Source organism: Alternaria hordeiaustralica (assembly GCF_023758085.1).
Source record: "Alternaria hordeiaustralica strain BMP 2776 chromosome Unknown scaffold_3, whole genome shotgun sequence".
NCBI lineage: Eukaryota > Fungi > Ascomycota > Dothideomycetes > Pleosporales > Pleosporaceae > Alternaria > Alternaria hordeiaustralica.
The window spans coordinates 1,602,320-1,621,435 of NW_026056775.1; the positions used below are offsets into that span (position 1 = coordinate 1,602,320).

General features: G+C 52.4%; 8 protein-coding genes and 1 non-coding gene across 9 annotated transcripts; 5 read left to right on the top strand and 4 right to left on the bottom strand.

The window, feature by feature from the left end:
- Positions 1–1,003: 1,003 nt before the first annotated feature.
- Positions 1,004–2,061, top strand: J4E84_002682 (uncharacterized protein; the record flags this gene model as incomplete). The annotated part of the gene is made up of 2 exons (XM_049385303.1): positions 1,004–1,632; positions 1,683–2,061. 2 exons carry the CDS (start codon positions 1,004–1,006, stop codon positions 2,059–2,061), a joined length of 1,008 nt encoding a protein of 335 aa, XP_049247326.1.
- A 1,082-nt stretch (positions 2,062–3,143) lies between these two features.
- J4E84_002683 (uncharacterized protein) lies at positions 3,144–3,540 on the top strand (the record flags this gene model as incomplete). The annotated part of the gene is made up of 3 exons (XM_049385304.1): positions 3,144–3,281; positions 3,359–3,421; positions 3,484–3,540. 3 exons carry the CDS (start codon positions 3,144–3,146, stop codon positions 3,538–3,540), a joined length of 258 nt encoding a protein of 85 aa, XP_049247327.1.
- Positions 3,541–3,773: 233 nt separating this feature from the next.
- J4E84_002684 (uncharacterized protein) lies at positions 3,774–5,418 on the bottom strand (the record flags this gene model as incomplete). The annotated part of the gene is made up of 4 exons (XM_049385305.1): positions 3,774–4,440; positions 4,492–4,946; positions 5,039–5,175; positions 5,298–5,418. 4 exons carry the CDS (start codon positions 5,416–5,418, stop codon positions 3,774–3,776), a joined length of 1,380 nt encoding a protein of 459 aa, XP_049247328.1.
- A 705-nt stretch (positions 5,419–6,123) lies between these two features.
- On the top strand, positions 6,124–7,731 carry J4E84_002685 (uncharacterized protein; the record flags this gene model as incomplete). Its single annotated transcript, XM_049385306.1, has 1 exon — positions 6,124–7,731. The coding sequence occupies one exon, from the start codon at positions 6,124–6,126 to the stop codon at positions 7,729–7,731; it is 1,608 nt and encodes a 535-aa protein (XP_049247329.1).
- Positions 7,732–8,158: 427 nt separating this feature from the next.
- On the bottom strand, positions 8,159–9,686 carry J4E84_002686 (uncharacterized protein; the record flags this gene model as incomplete). Its single annotated transcript, XM_049385307.1, has 3 exons — positions 8,159–8,335; positions 8,429–9,004; positions 9,066–9,686. The coding sequence occupies 3 exons, from the start codon at positions 9,684–9,686 to the stop codon at positions 8,159–8,161; spliced, it is 1,374 nt and encodes a 457-aa protein (XP_049247330.1).
- A 349-nt stretch (positions 9,687–10,035) lies between these two features.
- Positions 10,036–10,926, bottom strand: J4E84_002687 (uncharacterized protein; the record flags this gene model as incomplete). The annotated part of the gene is made up of 2 exons (XM_049385308.1): positions 10,036–10,700; positions 10,749–10,926. The coding sequence occupies 2 exons, from the start codon at positions 10,924–10,926 to the stop codon at positions 10,036–10,038; spliced, it is 843 nt and encodes a 280-aa protein (XP_049247331.1).
- Positions 10,927–11,094: 168 nt separating this feature from the next.
- J4E84_002688 (uncharacterized protein) lies at positions 11,095–13,916 on the top strand (the record flags this gene model as incomplete). The annotated part of the gene is made up of 2 exons (XM_049385309.1): positions 11,095–11,212; positions 11,269–13,916. The coding sequence occupies 2 exons, from the start codon at positions 11,095–11,097 to the stop codon at positions 13,914–13,916; spliced, it is 2,766 nt and encodes a 921-aa protein (XP_049247332.1).
- An 853-nt stretch (positions 13,917–14,769) lies between these two features.
- Positions 14,770–15,578, top strand: J4E84_002689 (uncharacterized protein; the record flags this gene model as incomplete). The annotated part of the gene is made up of 2 exons (XM_049385310.1): positions 14,770–15,349; positions 15,565–15,578. The coding sequence occupies 2 exons, from the start codon at positions 14,770–14,772 to the stop codon at positions 15,576–15,578; spliced, it is 594 nt and encodes a 197-aa protein (XP_049247333.1).
- Positions 15,579–18,114: 2,536 nt separating this feature from the next.
- On the bottom strand, positions 18,115–18,220 carry J4E84_002690. The gene has a single exon. It is a non-coding gene; the product is annotated as a tRNA-Lys (tRNA).
- Between the last annotated feature and the right edge of the window lie 896 nt (positions 18,221–19,116).

Here is a 19,116-nt window from a genome sequence, read left to right on the forward strand (position 1 = left end):
CACCGTCTCTTCTCGGCACGCACACCGGGAACAACTAATGTCCGTGTGGCTTCGGGAGTGACGTGCTTCGACAGCAGCGAGGCGGCTGGGTCCGTTGGGCGGTATTGAAGATGCGGTCGATGTTGTACAGTTGTCCAGGTGTGTTGCGCCCCGGCGACCCGCCTGTATCAGCGCGAGTGTCGCAGGTCCAAGATGACAGCGGCCGCTACCCGTGTCAACATCGCCCGTTTATGAGGAAGCACGCGCCGGAAGCCACACAGCAGGAGATTTTGCGATGCACCGATGGCGCAGCGGAGGCTGGTGCGATGGGAAACTCAGGACATCGGCTTCTGCACGGCTCCAGGGTGAAACCGAGAAGCCGGGAGAAGCGGCACACGACGATGCTATTGGCTCGGAGGACGACGTCACGTGCCCTGTTAGCGCACACCTGAAGCGCCCCTAGTTTTAGCATCGTTCCCCGACTCCAGACCTCAACACCAATTGTCTCAAGGGGCCCAGCATCGTCATGCCCAGTGCGCCCCCACTCCCGAACGGTTCGATCTCCAGGCCACAGCTTGGTTGGCTCCCACCAAATGCGGCTCTACTATGCTAAATTAAGCTTCTTCTTAGTCGCCTCGGGATCAACGCATAGAAATGTCGTGTGCCACCCGTCACAGCCTCAAGCAGAGTCCGTCTCAACTCTGTTATGGAGCCTCAAGCCAGTCTTGGTGCTGCTTTTCGAGTCTGGTGCCCGACCTGAGTCACACCATTGCGAGCCGTTCTCGTCCGATCCACCCATTGCCGTGATTCGCATACCGCGTTTCTTCATGCTCGCGTGTTCGACTTTTCTAATTCGCTTTTGCTAATGACACTTCTAATGCCCGTTTCTTTTCAGCAGTGATTAGCCTTTGCTTCGTCGTTCTTTCTTCGCTCGCCACTTTCTTTCTCGTAAGCTGCTGGGCAGCCCGGCCACCTTCGCACTACCGACTTTAATTTTCCGGCGTCGACTAATACTACCTCGACCATGTTTTTCAAGAGCGCTTTCGTAGGCACTCTGCTTGCTGCTGGACACGCAATTGCCTTCAAGGGCCCCCAAGTGAACGCGCTTCTCGAGCCAGGCCAGGACGTGGAGGAGGTACTTCGGAGGGACGCAGAGCTCATGGCAACCCTTACGCAAAGACAAGATGCCAACTCTGCCGATACAGCACCGCTAGCATCGCTGACACCCGCGACTGGTGATGCGTCGGGTGTCGATCAAGCGAAGTGGGAGCAACAGACAAAGGAAGCATGTATGAGCACGCTCAGCAATCTCAACGGCCAAGCGTCGAACCCGAGTGGAATCGCCGTGTGCTACAACCTACCTTTCCTTGACAACAAGACGGGTGTCTTCCAGGCGGAGCTCCGAATGTATAATGTATCAGCTCCCATCAACCCATGGGTTGGCGTTACCGCGGCCGATGTCAGCATGACACTTTCGTACCTCGGTGCGACTGTGCAGAACATGCAAGGCAACTTTACCAAGCGAGACCTCAGCTGGCCAGTCAGTGAGGGTATGCTGGTTGAGAGGCAGGACATCAACAGCATGACGGAACTCAAGGTCCTCATGTATGTCGGAAGGATTAATGAGAACCTGATGGGCTCAGCCATGACCCAGTACGTATCCCTCTTCGTAATTCATATTTCTGTCTCTAACATATTTGCAGAGAATCCCTCCAGCCCCTTCTCATCCCGCAAATCGACCTCGCTGCGCGAAACCCTGCAACCGGCCAGGATGTCGAAACCACTCTCTCTTCCCAGGAGGCATCATTCGTCAATGGTATCTTCTCCAAGGCAGGCAACGCTCCCACCAACGCAGATCCCCAAGCCGCAGCATCCGCATCCGCTGCCGTCTCCTCGGCCGCACCGTTCATCATCCCCGGAACTGCCTTGGCTTTCTTCCCAATCGGCCTGGTTGTCACATCCGTATGGGCGCTCTTCTTCTTCCTTGCCGTTGGATTCGGAACATACGGTCGCATCCAATACCGTGACCAATACAGGAGGCGTGTACGCGCCGAGTTGGCACGTGGCGTCCGCACCATCTAATACCCGACTTGGTGTCTCTGTTCATTGCTTCGCTATTTCTAAGAGCTAGTATCGGAAGTTTAGGCTACTATGAAGATTACGTTCGCTGCTATACCCCTTCCCTTTTACACCTTGTACATAATTCTGGTGGCGATGGAGCTAGCTCCTCCCACCATCTTCTCAGCAGCATCCCGGCGATGAGTCCCTACATGTTCTCAGCAACGCGATAGAAAAGTACATTCAAGCAAGTAAAACAAAGGAAAACTCAGTATTGTCGAACATCTCTTGGCTTCCGCGTTACCCGTATCCTGTCATGTCTTTCACTCCAATTATCATCGAGTCCACGGTCGTAACCGTTAGTTAGGTCGTACACGGTACGCACGCGCTCCCGTCTAGATCAGCAGAGACCGCCTCTAGTCGACGCTGGCTTGATCGCCTCTTCCTTCTTTCTCGCGGCCTTGTAACCCAGCCTAATCGAGGTGTAGTCCGGTTTGGGTAGGTCCCAGTTCGTTTTGAGAGGTAAGTGGCTCGGATCAGCAGTGGCTTTCGACGATACTGCAAGCGCCCTACAATACGAGACTCGGCGGAGGCGAGCATGCTCTCGCTGTAAGATCATGGTGAGACTAGATTCAGACTAATTCGCTGCAGTGATTTCATTGACAAAAACCCAACTTCAATTGCTGCGCCGTGCTGGTTTACATGCGGATGACGATCACATACGTCTCTACCTCTCACTCAGCCATTGATTCTATCTTCAAGAGAGATTCTGACTTGAAGCGGAACCCGTCGAGGTCAAAACAGTACCGTTTGTATCGTTGCCACGCGCCGCCACTCGGGCCCAGCGTAAAGTGCCTTCACCGGACCAACGAGTAACCACTCAACCCTTCAATTGCTGACACCCACCGATCAAGTCGAACAATCGCTATTAGCACATACTTTACACTCTTTAGCCCGTTGCGCGACAGTATTCTTCTCACACCTCACGCTCACTCAGCCATTTTACCGTCGCTCCCTCATCGTCAACATCAACAACTCGGCCCTCGACCCACACTCTTTTCAGACCCATCGAGATTCTAACGAGTAACAACAAGTTCTCAAGCAACATGAAGATCTTCGCTATCATCCTCGCGCTCGCCGCCACCATTGTGTCCGCCGCGCCCGCCGCCGACGAGGGCACCACGCTCGTGACCCGCGACGCAAACTGCGACTTCTGTTTGGAACGCTACAACTTCTGTCTCCAGGTAAGCGAAAGGTTATGGTGGCAATTTTTGTGCAATCCAGACTGACGAGGTGGTAGAACGGCCATACTGAGGGACAGGCCGGTTGCAAACAGACCTGCGTTGAGCATGTGTGCCACGTCTACCGCTACCAGGGCCACGAGGTATGTATTCATGTAACTCTGTAGGGTTGGTGTCCTGAATTCGGCTGACAATAGGGGAATAGTGCAAGGACTGCGGTGGCGATTTCGACAAATGCCGTGAGAAATCCCGATACGCCTAGGTGACGGACTGTTATACGAGACCGCGGGATTTTCGATCCGTGTCAACATCGTTTGCGATACGTAGAATGAAGTGTAGTATACACAAGAAGAATCCTGGGAGTCGCCTTGGGGTTGTGCGTGGCGGTCATGGCTATTGAGTGTACATTGGATACGAATGAACCACTTTCACTGCTGATGTGGCTTTTCATCTAAACTTGCGTCTCTTTGTAATCGCGAAGATCTGGATTACAACTCAAACCTTTTCCTTCGGCAAAGTCCACTCTCCCTTCTCCACCCTCTCACATATCTCCTTGATGGTCTTAGCAGCCCACTCGAAGTCCGCCATCTCCAAGTACACCTGCCCGCTCAACCTCGTCCACCAAACACCCGCGTACCATTTCATCATAATGAAGGTACCATACTCCTCACAACTGAGTCTCTCCATGAAGTCCCTGATCAGGTTGCCGACTTCTTCCTTGTCGATGCCATTCTTAGTCGCGACATCTTGGGCCAGAGACGGCGATATCGGCAGGCGAACATTGGACAAACAACACTGTCCCAACGTACCAGTGCTATTCTCCATGACTTCAGTGCCAAGAACGCTGGCGACGTGTTTACCGGCTTCACGGGCGAGCGTTTGGCAATAGTCCATGATGACGGTCTCGCCTCCGAGAGATTCGCGCCACTTCAAGGCTGCGGGTACGCACAAGTAGGGGCTGTTGTCGATGGTACCCACAAACTCGAAGTTGCTAACGAAGGGCGATTTATCCGGGCTGACGAACGCCGATTTTGGCATAGGTGAATCGACCTTTTCGCCCTTGGGTGTGAAGCCGTGGGATGTGGGAAGCGTACTGCGAATGATGTCTTGGTTTCGGTGGGCGACGTGGAAGATTGCGCAGCCGCGGGGGACGTGGAGCCATCTATGCTGGATTAGTATAATTGGATGTAGAATGACAAGAGATAGAACTGACTTGTGGCAGTTGCTCACGAAGAAATCTGGGTCCAATGCACCCAGATCGATGTTCAAGTGGCCAACCCCATGGGCCCCATCGATGCAGCTCATGACGCCAAGCTCTTTACACTTCTGTGTCAAGCGCTCGAACGGCATCCTGACACCAGGCGCACTAACCACGGTATCGAAGACTGCGATTCGCACTTTCCCACCTTTGCTCTCTACCTCCTTGACCTTCTTCTCGAACTCGGTTAGTAGCCAGTCGTCTTCTACGGGAAAGGTGTATGCGATCTTGACACTCTCCGCGGGGGTAGTCTCAGTGACGTATGATACTGTCTTCTCGCAAGCTCCATAGATGGTACTGAAGATGAGGATATGCTCGCCGGGTTGGAAGACAATGTTGCGAAGAACGGTGTTCACTCCGGTGCTGGCATTGGGTACGAAGACCAGGGTTGATGAAGGTGTGTTGAGCAGCTATAGCATTGTTAATGAGAGAAATTGGAGGCCTCTTAGGTAGCTATATGTGTCATAGGTCTCCTGTACTGGTATCAAGATGAGTAACGTACCTTCGCCATGTCTTCCCGAGCTTCATCGAGGATCACAGGGTATCTGTATCTGATGAAGGGGTCTGGACGACCTTCGCATTCATCTTGGAAAGCACGCATAGTGTCGCGAACTGAGCGAGGGATGGTTCCAAAGGAGCCTGATTCCGATTAGTCTACGCCTAGAGAACATATCTTGCCAGAGATATCTGAGCAAATATGCCCATAAAAATATAGGGCGATACTGCTGATGTGTGGAAGGTTGAAAGAGCCATGAACATACCATGGTTCAAGTTCAGAAATCCTTTCTTAAAGCAGAACTCTTTCTCCCTCAGCTCTTTTCCGAACTTGACTCCATCCTTCGTCTTGACCTCCAGGGCGGCGTTGTCCAAGCTTGACGTCATAACTCAAATCGTTCGGACGATGTTGTTTGTATCATCGAAAGTCCAGCGAGACACGTCTAGTTATATAGACATATAAGATGTGACTCAATGTTGTTGTGACTGTTTCCCTGATATCGCTTGGCGAATGAATCTGGGACCGCAGGGCGCATGTAACAAAGCGTCAGCGGGGAGCGATTGACCAATCAGAGCCGCTAGCGGATAGAAGCGGCGGGGATGTGGGGTAGGCACATACGAGGAAGAACATCATGACTGTTGAGTCCTGTGCAAGTCGCGTCGTCTGCATAACTTTCGCCAACAGCGGCTGCAATGCTGAGTATTTCCATCAGCCGGAACTTGGGGAGTATTGGATAGCTTGCCGCGAGTCATACCACCAGGGCCAAGGGCGAACAGCTCCATGCCACGACACCTGATGTTCGAAAGGCAGCATTAGCATGCTGCGTGATGTGCAGCCTACACTTCGAGGTACAATATACATGCGTGCCAGTAACCTCTTCGGAGAAAGAGCGCTGCAGTTCGGCCATATTTCCGTCCTATGACCGCTCGCGACAACTCAACACGCGGGCCGCGCTCGTTGGCTGCGCAGCTATCCCGCGCCACCTAGATATCCCGAGGCAACATTTATGGATTCCTCATGTCCCAAGTACCAGGCCTTATTAAGACGTTCACTGCTAGTCGGACAATCAATATTTACCAAAGTCCGCGATTATGAGGCAACTGACATCATTCCCAACCATCGACGTCCTAGTAATAGGCGGAGGAAATGCGGGCTTCTCCGCCGCAACAGCGGCCGCAGAAGCAGGAGCACGCCGGGTCGTCCTCATCGAAAAAGCACCAGAAGATTGGGCCGGAGGTAACAGCTACTTCACAGCAGGCGCCTTCCGCACCGTGCACAGCGGTACCAGCGACCTCCTACCCATCGTCAACAACGTCGATGCCGAAACAGCAAAACTCACAGACATGGAACCATACACCAAAGATGATTTCCAGGAAGATATGGATCGAGTATGCCTAGGCCGTTCAGATCCAGCCCTTAGCAAAGCGCTCATCTCAGAATCCAACGAGGCCGTAAAATGGCTCGCAAACAACGGTATCCGATACCAACTCTCCTTCAACCGCCAAGCTTACAAAGTAAACGGCCGCTACAAGTTCTGGGGCGGCATGGCCCTCAAGACGCAAGACGGCGGAAAGGGTCTCATGCTAGACCACCAAGCCTGCGCCCGCAGACACGGAATCGAAGTTTACTACTCCACGCCTGCCAAACGCATCGTAACCTCTCTCTCCGGTGCCATCACCGGCGTTGTCGTAGACTACAAGGGTATATCCACCCATATACCCACCAAAGCCGTCATCCTTGCCGCGGGAGGCTTCGAAGCAAACCCACGCATGCGCGCCCAATACCTCGGTCCATCCTGGGATCTCGCGCGCGTCCGCGGTACGCCCTTCAACACAGGCGAAGTCCTCGAGTGCGCCATCCGCGACGTGGATGCGAAGCAAGCAGGGAACTGGTCTGGGTGCCATTCTACCTGCTGGGATGCTAACGCGCCTGCGAACAGCGGCGACCGGCTTATCTCGAATGAATTCACCAAGTCGGGATATCCGCTTGGCATTATGGTCAACACAGAGGGAAAAAGGTTTGTAGACGAGGGCATCGATATGCGGAATTACACGTATGCGAAGTTTGGACGTGCGATACATGGGCAGCCTGATGGGGTGGCGTGGCAGGTTTGGGATCAGAGGGTTGTGGGGTGGTTGAGGGAGGAGGAGTACAGGGATGAGAGGGTAGAGAAGGTTTGGGGGAAGACGGTTGAGGAGTTGGCGGGGAAGTTGGCGGGGGAGGGGGGGTTGACTGAGCCGGAGAGGTTTGTGGAGACGGTGAAGGAGTATAACGAGGCGGTTTATGCGGCGATGGCTGAGAATCCGAAGAGGAAGTGGGACCCGGCGGTAAAGGATGGGCTTACTACGCAGTCGTCCAAGAAGAAGCTGGAACTGGCGAAGTCGAACTGGGCGCTGCCGCTCGATAAAGGCCCGTTCATGGCTGTTAAAGTATGTTGCGGTGTTACCTTCACGTTCGGAGGTTTGGCTGTCAATCCGGAGACTACAGCTGTTATATCGAACTCTGGAAGAGAGGTTACGGGGCTGTTTTGTGTTGGAGAGATGCTGGGTGGTCTGTTCTATGGGAACTATCCTGGAGGTAGTGGCTTGACTTCTGGGGCGGTATTTGGGAGGAGAGCTGGGACGGCAGCGGCGAGATTAGCTGCTATCGGGGATACTGCGATGTCTTCAAAGCGGCCTGCGATTCTATCACTTTTATAATGGGTCTGGCTAAGAATGAACACATTTGGTGTTGACAAGATCCAAAGTCATCGCAGTGTATTTACAGGCTATATAGTTATCCAGTCCTCTGGAACTACGGAAATAGAAGATACAATGAAGACGCTCGTGGTTGCGACCTTGCAACACCGAATTGTCAATGTGAAAAGGATGACATGTCAAACCCTTCCAGGGCACCTCTCTAGAATGGGTGCTAATTGAAAGAAACGAATCGTTCCACCTTATACAAGAAAAAAACTGAACAGGTCTAGAGACTACATTAACGCTAAGTCACCTATCTTGTAGGGTTTTAAGTTGATGTAGGTTGCAGGCCTGTTTAGTTCTTTTCCTGGTTGGCGTGATTCTGTGCTATGGATGCATCTTCGCAAAACCGGGTCCTTTCGTACACACTGCAAGTGATGTCGCCAGATCAACAATCATCTTCGCCCTTTTCGAAGATAGCAAAGCCAGGATACTCGAAAGTTCTGCTCAGCCCAGGATGAGTCTCGGCAGTCCACAATGAGTTTGTATCGATCAGGCGAACCTTTTGCGCTGCCAACAACAGATGATCGTCCTCGACGTACTTGAACATGCGGTAGTCGGTATTCTGAGTTCCCGGTAGTTTGGGCCTCGGCGATTGAGATGGATATACATGTCTAAGATGAGCATGACTAATGCGACGTTGGGGATAATCGCAGACTAGATTTCGAGGGTCAAGCAACCGTAATTCTTCGAGATTGAGGGTCGCTAGCCGCTGTAGCAGACTGCTCCAATTTCCAGGTTCATCCAGTAGAATATGTGCGAATGCAAGCTTCTTAACATTCGGAAAGATTTTCATGGAATGAATAATGTCGTGCTCATCGAACAAATGCTGCTGGTCTGCCATCAGGCGGAACTCTTTCAGCTTCTCTAGTTGGTATGACATATTTGAGAGGAAGGAGTAGCTTAGACGGAACGGTTCATCGAAAGGCCCGCCCCATCGGCTACAATGCGGTGGACTCCTTGATAGCGTGATATCCAGGTACTCAAGGTTTTTCAGCTCTTCTAGACCGTCGGATATCAACAGGGGCCTTCTGATGTGCTGGGTGATAGTGATAGCGACACGCTTTAAACCTCTGGGGAACCACCTGAACAGATCGCGCCCGAAATATAGATTTTCCTCAGTTTCAGGAAGGGCAGTACCAAATGTGATTGCGCAGTGCGACGCCCTATTACCAAGCAGTGGACTCTCGAGAGTACTTAACCAGACGTGGGACTCCTCGAACGCTTCCATGATCTGCAAATGCAAGAGCACGAAGTCAGTGTATGTCTCGCAATTCGTACAGTAATTATCTCACCTTGGGAAAAATCCACTGGCTCTCCTTCTGGACACCTTGCCAAGAGTATTCGCCTTCATCGAGTGCTGGGTAACCGTATCTGGAGCGGTCTGGTCCTCCTTGGAAGCACGTCTCAAGCGATGTGCGGTCTGAGTCTGTTACCTCCCAATTGGGCCAGGTGCCATCGAGGCAGTTTGGGTGGATTGGATAGTATCGAAAGTGCTCTATCCAGCTAAACCGACGTAGCAGGTGCACAAGATAATGTGTGACAGAGTTCTCCTTGTCGAGCTCATCGCGACCAGGACCCCAGCGGTCATGGTCTTTAAGAGTCACGAGACCCAGGTCCATACCGCAGATTGTGATCGCCCCACTGAAATAGCAAGAGTACTTCGGGATTTCGCTTATCTCTTCAAGTGCTGGGAGGCGATGGTTGTACCACACGAAAGGTGTCAGGGAAAGCACACCGACAAAGACGCTAGTCAAAGCTTTCGAATCGAACCAACGGCGTGCGACGAGCCGGCAATTGAGAATTGTACGAATAGAGATTTTCGGAACGTTGTGAAATCGCTCAGTCGTGGGTTGCTCCGTATTCCAGAGGTTGAGGAAGACATTGTCGAGTATTTCCTGTGGTAAATGGACCATAGTCGGTTGTATTCGGGTCCTGTCCTATAGACTGTGCAGACGAAGAGAGGAAAAGTGCGAGATTTTATAATAGGACTTGCGCGTTCGTCAACGGCTACCCGTGACCATGCAAACGGTGCATACATCACGGTGAGGTAACACGCCTGCGGAGAAGGTATCGATGTAAATATGCAAACGCCCAATGCTGTGAGATCTGATCGATCAATCACCTGAGGCGGCTCGAATGACACGTGTATTCGGGAACGATCAAACGCTTCTGCTCCACGTGCATAAGCGTTGTTGCGACAGAACACATGGAACCCGGGTATCAATAAACCAAACGCCTTGCTCAAGCCCATGTCCCGGGTATCTACCTTTTTCTCGTTCTCTTCGGCGCTGGCTTTGGTTTCGCGCGATTCGTTCGGCGAGTAGTTGGCGCACTGTCTTCTTCAGACTCGGCACTAGATTCTTCATCGTCATCATCTTCGTCCTCTTCTTCTGCGGATTCAGATACGGTGCTCTGGGCCTTACTGTTCTTTGCAGCAGTGGCTCCAGCCTTGGTACCCTTACCACCCTTTGCAGCCTTGCCTGTTCTTGTGTTCTTTGCGTTCTTGGGTACAGGAGTGGCTTCGGTTACGCTCTCAGCCTTTTGCGAGTGCACGCCATCGGGGAGGTCTTTCAGTAGGCCGATGCCTGGCGCGTAGAGTTCTTTGTATTTTTGGATGGGCGTCATGGGCGGCGACGAGCCAGTGGCTGAAGATTCACGATGGAAGCGCTGGAGCCACATGAGCTTGCCATACTCGTCTTCTGGCAGCTCGAACTCGGGCATGTTGTTGGCGTCGTCGGGGTCTAGCGGGTCTGGGTCTTCGGAGAAAGCGAACTCGTTCTCGCGCGTATCGAGGGCGTCCAGGTCGTATAGCTGCGACAGCTTCTTCCAGACACCGGGAATGCGCGTGTGAGGAGCGTCGTCACTCGCGAAGCCATGCGAGCGCATGTCGGTATGGATGGAGATCATACGAAAGTGCTTGTGCATACCTGAGGATGTCAATCACGTGTCTGATAATAGAGTTTACTATGTCGTACCGGTAGGCTTCCACTTCATCATGCTTTTCAATAGCTGTGTCTCCTGCTCGTCGGCCCACGGATCGCTGAGCAGCTCATCTTGCGACTGGACAACGCCTGAGTCTTGCGGTGTTTGGGGCTGAGTGTCGCGCAGGGGCGTGGAAGCTGCACTCGCCTTTGCCTTCTTTCGGGGCGGCATGGTGTGGATGTTTGGTCGTGGGAGTGAAGGGAAGTGAGTGAAGGAAACGCGCAGTCGCGAGCTGCAGGTACAGTGACGGAAGGCGCAAGGGTCCGCGTAGGGCTGAGTCGCCAAAACTATGGCGCGTCATACCCCTCCCTCACCCTCGACTACTCCACATCCGCCGCCATGGATGCGCGTGATTCGATTCACGACGTCTTCAGTACCGAGCATCTGTGGAGGCAGCCTTCCTTTTTTGACGACGATTCTCCAGAGTCGTCGCTCTTCGCTCCCCTGGAGCTAGACAGTGGGTCGTCGCGTCTTTTCATCCGAGCATGTGAACGCGGTGCTGACCAGCCACAGTCTCTTCAATCAGATTCGACCATCCTTACGCGCCCAAACATGACCTCGAACGCGAATTGCGACTGCCTGATCTGGACACGTTCGAATTCGGACCGCTACCCGAGCTCGACAGTTTCGACGACGATAGCATTCCCATCGAGACACCGCCCTTAGAGCCCGAAGAAGACGTCTGGAAGGTAGCCCTTGACCTGGGACCTGCGAACAAAGATGTCCTGTTCTATACCTGGGAGTCGTTCGAAAAGGGAAGGCACGTCGAAAGCCAGACGCCATACATAACTGAGCATGGCCCCGAGACCTTCGATGCGACGCTGGTGCGAGACGAGGGCAAGAATGCTGGTCGGATACTGAAAGGAGATGTACTCTTGCAATCGCTCTGGAACCTTGGTCTAGGCCGATCCTCTATACTCTTCCAGTTCAACCCAAAGCTGAAGACGTTCCAGCCCGCCATACCGGATGGACGAGCTTCGGGACTGAGCCTACAAGCAGCGCAGAGCTTGATCCTGTACTTTACTTTCATCGGCAACACATTCCTTTATCTACGCTCTTTCGCAGAGCGCACCTTTGCCTCGGCAGCGTCGATCCCCGCAAGAGTCGCTCTGGCCACATCAATATCGAGCGTCCTTTCAAGCCTGGAAGATACCCTAGGAAAGCAATCTACCAAGATCCGCTCGCTCATCCAGCTTCAGCACCAGTTTGCGAAGCCTCGCAATATCCTTGTTCACGTTGCTCGTATGGCAGATGCTGTCAAGCATGCCAAAACCAACGAGCAACTGTCGTCCATATTACACCACCGCCTGCTTGAGCTGGAAGAGGGGGATGAACAGCTTCGACAGCTCTCATGCCAGGTGCTCAGTCAAGTATCCAGACCAAGCTTGGAGCTCCTCGGGGAATGGATGGGCATCAGGAAAGAGCAAGTTTCTGTGCCCATTTGGCAGCGCAATAGCTTCGTAACTGTTGAAGACCCCACTGGCGATACTCTTACATTAGACTACACGTACAGATCCGAAATGATGCCAAGGTTCATTTCCCCAGAAGATGGTAACACGATATTTGAGACAGGTCACAGTCTTCGCTTCTTGAAATTGCAGCATCCCTATCATCCCCTGGCTCGCCTTGATGGGTTAGCAGTTCAGCCTCCGGACATGGATTGGGGCTTTCAATGGCAAGATATCGAGATACTAGCGTCAAAGGCAAAAGCGTACGAAGAGAGGCTCCGACAAGCATTGCTCGCTTTCAGCACAGGATCACATAACGAAACAGCTGCTCTCTCTACCCAATCAGCACCCAATTTTGCGACTGAGATCCCGACGAACTCTCAAGATCTCGATCGATACTTTGAAGACTCTATCCGGCGCATGGATGACACACCGAAATGGTCGTGTCAAGCGCTGCCAGACGAGCTGCAGCTTCTCATAGAGGGGACACTAGAGAGAACAAGTGAAGATGGCGAGGCCGTATCCAATACGTTCTCGCCACCCATGTCTTTAGCATCTACTCTGTCGTTCCGCCCCCTCATCACCGCACAAGCGAAACTAGTCAACGCAGCCACGATTCGCTTGTTCTTTCGGTCACATCAGCTGCGACTTCACCTGTCACTGCAGCGGCAGTACCACCTTCTAGGTGATGGTGTCTTCTCATCCCTATTAGCAACCGCCCTATTTGATCCCGACCGCGAGAGTGCCGAGCGTCACAAAGGAAAGATGCGTAGTGGAGTACATATGGGGTTGCAACTAGGGTCCCGAACGTCATGGCCACCAGCAAGCTCGGAGCTTCGATTGGCATTGCGAGGCGTTCTCAGCGAGAGCTACTATTCCTCGACGCTCTACCAATCAACACAAGGCGATGAAGTTGTAGCTGCACCTACAGCGCTTCTCAACAACAGAGACAACGATGAGCTTCCCGGACAGCTCAACTTCGCTATTCGCAACCTCACCGAGGCGGAACAGGAGAAGGTCATGGACCCTGATATGTTACATGCTCTCGACTTCCTGCGGTTACAATACGTGGCGCCTGCCCCGCTCAATCTGGTGATCACGAGTACCTCTCTAGACAAGTACGACTACATCTTCAAATTCCTGCTACGGCTTCTGCGCATGCTGTTCGTCGTCTCGCATCTACCACGCGAGTATGCAGATAGCAACGCTCGTTACTTCAGGGCCGAGGCGTATCACTTCGTGATAACGCTCACCAACTATGTCTTCCAGACCGGCATTGCAGAGCCGTGGGACGACTTTGACACCTTGGTTCGGACTGTCGAGACCAGGTTGAACGAGGAAGACGCAGCCGGCGAGCTCGGAGTGCGTGTCACGGAAGGTGTTGCATCTCTGCGCGATTCGCATGAGAGATGCCTGGACAGCATCTTGTTTGCGCTCTTACTCCGGAAGCGACAGCGCAAGATCATGGCCCTTGTAGAAGAAATATTCGACCACATCCTTCTCTTCGCCAAGATGCAGAATGCCAACACACAACAGACGGAAGAAAGTGTGAAAGGTCTTTACGCGAAAATCAGAGGAAAGATACGGGTGTTCTTGAGTGTGTGCCGAGGCCTGACAGGCAAACAGGGCTACGGCAAAGGAAGAGGCACTGCAGAAGAGAATCAAATGGAGCGGCTGGTAGTCGCAATGGAAATGAACGGCTACTTCGCTTGATGATAGGAAGACAATGAAAGCAGGATAGCGTTTGGGCTGTGGCCTATCATCACTCCGTGCCACAATCATTCCGCCTCGTTTATTCCGTCTTACACGACAAGGCACCAGCCCCACTTTTCTTCACGCGTGTATACTCCGCTGCTTACAATCATCCCCAAAACGATGACCACATACGCGGAACGGATCAAGATAAAAGAGACAGCAACCGCCTCCAAAAATGTTTGACTTCGACATTCCATCACCTCTCAAAACACAATAAAGCAGAATGGCCAGTCCACGCACCCACGCCCTAGACAACTTCCGCACGAGCCTAACAGCCCTCGTAATCCTGCACCACGCCTCAACCCCCTACGGTGGTGCAGGCCCCTGGCCCTACACTTCCCCCCGCTACTACCCCAGCAGCTCCCCCGCCCTCGTCCTCTTCAACGTCACAAACCAGACCTTTTTCATGGGCTCCTTTTTCCTTGTCTCCGCGTACTTTTCCTCCATCGCCGCGAAGAAGAAGACTAGAACGCAGTTTCTGCGCGAGAAGTGGAGGAGGCTGGGGGTTCCGGCACTGCTGTTCAGTTTAGTGAGAGGGGGACTTGTGAGGGGTATTTTGGCGGGGAGGTTGAGGGGGGAAGGATGGGGTGAGGTGGGGAGGGAGATTTGGGAGGGGGTTAAGAGTGTGAGGGGGGTTGGGGGGCCGGTTTGGTATTGTGCTACTCTTTTGGCTTTTGATGCGGTGTTTGCTGGATTGTTGCCGGGGTATTTTGCTCGTCAGGAGCCGGTGCCGCAGGGCAAGAAAGCGGACTCCGGTTCTGCCTCTAGCAATATTAAGGCCAGCGCACCGTCGACGAAGACTCCATCCCAAATGGAAGTTACCAACGCCCCAGAGGAACCGAAGCCCTTCCGGACGACTCACGTGCTGGCTACCCTAGGCCTGATATCCACATCATCCTTCTTCATCCGACTCTACTATCCCGTAGGCCGAGCCTTCTGGCCCTTGTTCCTCCAGCTGGCGTATGTATCCCAATACGTCACTTACTACACCGCCGGCATCTACATCCACCGCTCAGGGCGTTCACTGCAAAACGCCATCTCTTCATCAACCTTACGCATCGTCGGCAGCATCACCGCCTCCATCGCCTCCCTCAGTCTCTTCCACATCAAGTCCCTACTCGACTCCGGCATGTCTTTCCCCGAGATCGTCCCTCTCATCTTCGGCGGCCCAAACCTACTCGCCTTCCTCTACGCGTTCTTCAACGAATTCGCTGGCTTGACCCTCGCTTCGCTCCTATTGAAGGCTTTCTACGATCCGCGTTTGGCGTTTCTGAGCAAGCGCTGGACGGTTGGGGCCGTGGATGTTGCGAAGTATAGTTATGCGGCTTTCTTGGTTCATTCACCGGTGGTTCTTGATTTGCAGTGTTGGTTTGGGAAGAAGGGCTGGGAGAGTATAGGAGCGGTGGCATCGGCGGTTGTGGTGGGGGCTTTGAGTGTGGTTGAGTCGTGGGTTGTTGGGGTGGTGTTGAAGAAGGGGGTTGAGTGGGCGGGGTGGAGAGGGTATTTGTGATGTGCTGGAGTGATGCAGCTTTTAGAGGAAAGCTTCTAAGTTGAGACAAATGCTGAGCTACAAAGCAACAACGCAACTGTACTAAGTCGGAACCAGATGAAGGCTCATAGATAGTCTAGCAAGGACCTTGTACTTCGCAATCACATTTCCATTGGCCGTGGTCTGATTACGTTTTTGGAGTAGTCGTTTCGCGCTACTGCCGGTGAAGAATTCGTGTAGGGGAATGAGTTCCTGCGGCGCTTCGCTATGGAAGCTAGTAAACGAATTCGCATCCGAACGGAACGTCAGATCTGGAACACTGAGCCATCTTGCAAAGCGCCGCATTACGGTCTTACTCCCACAACTTATTCCATCACATCCTGTGTCGAGATTCCACGTGTCCTTATCTGAGTGATTCAATGAAGCAGACAAGGACTTCTTCGATCGCCGTCCGACTTGGCGCAGTTCTCTAGTGGCTGACGCCTGCTCGCGCAGAAGAGCATTGCTTAAGCAGCTTTCTTCTATGGTATTAATCTCCCGACGGAAATCGTACTTGCGCTGTTCGAGATCGCAATCCACCGACATGGCGCGAATGGCGAGACAATAAACGTTGCATGCCGAGAATGTGTAGTCGGCCGAAATAAGCTTGCCAGCCCCTGTGGCGACTAGACCAAGAAGTGCGTACACCTTGTCGCGACCATCGGTCGCAAGGCTTGACGCAGACCAGTCCAAGACCTGCGCCAGGCTTGTGGAACTCTTAGACCAGCTGTCTAGACGAAGCATGGGCATTGACCATGTATGAAATTTGAACGTATAGAGCACCGTTTCGCTCCAATCAGACTCGATGTGTCCGGAGCGGATGAGTTTCAGAAATTGCGTAAGATAGTCCCAATTCAGAAATGTAGTACCGCACATGATTCTGGCGTTCTTGGCAACAACGACTTCCTGGATGATCCACACTCGAGACCAGTACGTTCGGCCTATCAGGCGATCTATCGCGTTTGTGATATCGTCGTCCAACTTGAGGCTGCAGCCCGTGACCGGCTGGTCTAGAAAGCCGCATTGAGCGCGATGAGAATCTATGACCAAGCTCAAATTCTCGATGTCTTGATGTCCTGGACCTAGCCACATTACTACCTCAGTCGCATTGCTATAGATAGCTCTCATTTGTGCTACCTGGTGCATTCTCTCCTCTGCGTTATTTTGATCGATGCAGATTGCATCAATCCAGAAGCTGGAATATGGGAACGCGTTCCCTAGATGTGCCAGAGCTTCTCTGAGATTCGACGTGATGTATGCAGTTTCGCCGTCTAACGAGATGGCATTCCGGATCGTTGCATCCCCCCAGACGTAGGAGAGCGCTAAGTACGGAATGGTCTCTGACGTTGAGTCGTATTCTTCGATGGTACAGCGGATGTGTCTATCACTGGAGCCAGGCAAAAACCGAAGTAATCTGATTGAGTGTGTCGCTCGAAGATGTCGATATCGATACGTTCCCGCATGTCCATTGGTAATTCCTTGAGCATGTATTAAATCCGGAGTGGTGGAGCAGCGCCCTTTTCGCTTGATCCTGCGTCTTCTCCTGTAATCAACCAAACCAGCCACTGCATCGTGACCATAGCTAACGAGTTTGGTGTTAGTGAGCGACCATCGATTGTGTCGCCATAGCTAGAAAACTACTTACCTTGTTAGCTGTCGGATTCTCTGCGTGACCGGCATACCGAGGTCATCAGGCTGCGTCTATGATCAAAGTAATCTCCGAAAGATGATGTGCGACGCAGCGGCTGACAAACAGGATGGGCGGCTTTAAAGACCAGCGATCAGCCATCGATGGAGTTATTGAAGGCTGACAGTATGATAGCCAGAAGGAATAAGTTGCGCTTCATATTCCCAATGCGAATGATGTTTATGTAGGGCAGTGCAAGGCTTCCCTATTCGTGATGGCTGTACAGGCGGCATCGGCATCAGCACCGCCTGGCCCGTCCCCTAGTCCCAATCCGGCTAGCGCATGATGCGCAACCTTGAAATCGCTCCAGTTTGCAGATTACGCATTCGTCGAGGGTTGGGTACATGGGCGAATTAAGAGGTTTACCGACGACATGGACATCTACGTGTTGGGGAGACTGGGCCATATTACACTGTCATTTCCCCAGTCAAATTGACAGAATTTTTCACTGAAGACTGCTGCATTGTCTCCCTAATACCTTTGCAAACGCCTGCCAGGTTCGTATGACTGACAGGGCGTGATATGCTTAGGTACTTATGTAAGGATGAAATCAAGCAACCGCCAAACGAACCCAGGGATTACAACGTCCATATTCGAGATAAGCAAGAGCTGTTCGTTGGGTGGTAGAAACAAGAGAGGGCTTCTTTAGATAGTTCGTCATCTTGGGGTTTGGTCAGGGTGGATGATTTGCGTGTCTGGTCAAAAAAGTCCTTCACCACCACCATCACTTCAATCCTTCTTTTTGGATCTTGTGCTGGGCGAGAACTTTCAAAACGAAAGCTCGAGTTGATGAACAGCTTTACGTGCTGCCGTAGTACTCTTATTGCGATTTGTAGTCGTTGTGGGTCGGTTAGTGCAAAAGTCCAAAAAATGTCCTTCACGGCCACAACACCAACACCTCTTGTTCGGGACTGCAATGGACGACAGCATAGCAAAAAGAAAGCCCGACGTGGGGGTCGAACCCACAACCTTGAGATTTGATACAATCGTGTCTATTAGGACGTGATAACTAAGAGTCTCACGCTCTACCGATTGAGCTAGCCGGGCTGATGTTGCTTTCGATGGAACTTCGACCGAACGCAACGTATATATTGTTATGATGAAAGCTCAGAGCTCCCTCAATCGTACAGAGTCCAAGGATGTGAAGTTTGGATCGCGATGGAAAATTTTGTTTGGGTATGCGGGTCGGGACTTATCAGATTTTGCCAATATCCGAAAACCCCGCCTTTGCCAACCAGCCACCCATCCATCCGGTATACGGAAAAGACAAGCTCTTTAGTTGCTCACGCTACAGTTCGGGTGCGCCATCGCAGTGTGTGCATCGCTGCTGAACCTAGCACCAGGACTACTGCAATGATCAGAAACAATAAATATGGCTCCAAAACCTTACAAGTCGTTTGCGCATCACGGTTCTGCCTTGTAAGGCATGTTTTTGCTGCCTAGTCAAAACATGCAAGTAATATGCACGACACCGCTCCATCGAACACCCTTGTCAATCTCGGACGGCACAGATTCTAGAAAGAGACGAGGTATGCCTCCCGCATTACTGTATTGCGACAAGAGACGCGTGCCAACGGTGGCGAAGCACGAAGATGGTCTCATAGAGGCGCATATAAGCTCATTGTGCATGAGCTTGAGGGATGTATACGAGCTTACTAACGGACGTTGGACCAGCCTCCCTCGGTTGAGTATCATCCTCGATGCATGTAAGTTTGTGATGCACACACGTTCGGTGCTCAGTGCGTTGTGGTGTACTCAGGGGTCCGATCCGACGGGTAATATTTGAAACGTCGATAATGTGCCGCTTAGTGGTCTGGATACGAGGCAGAATTGGAGGCTTTCTGGACCTGCATCGCCTGGATCGAGGATGATACAAGATGGTGCGCTTTGGCCGAGAGACGGTCAGTATTCTCGGGTCGACCGAGGATTCGTTCCGATGTAGT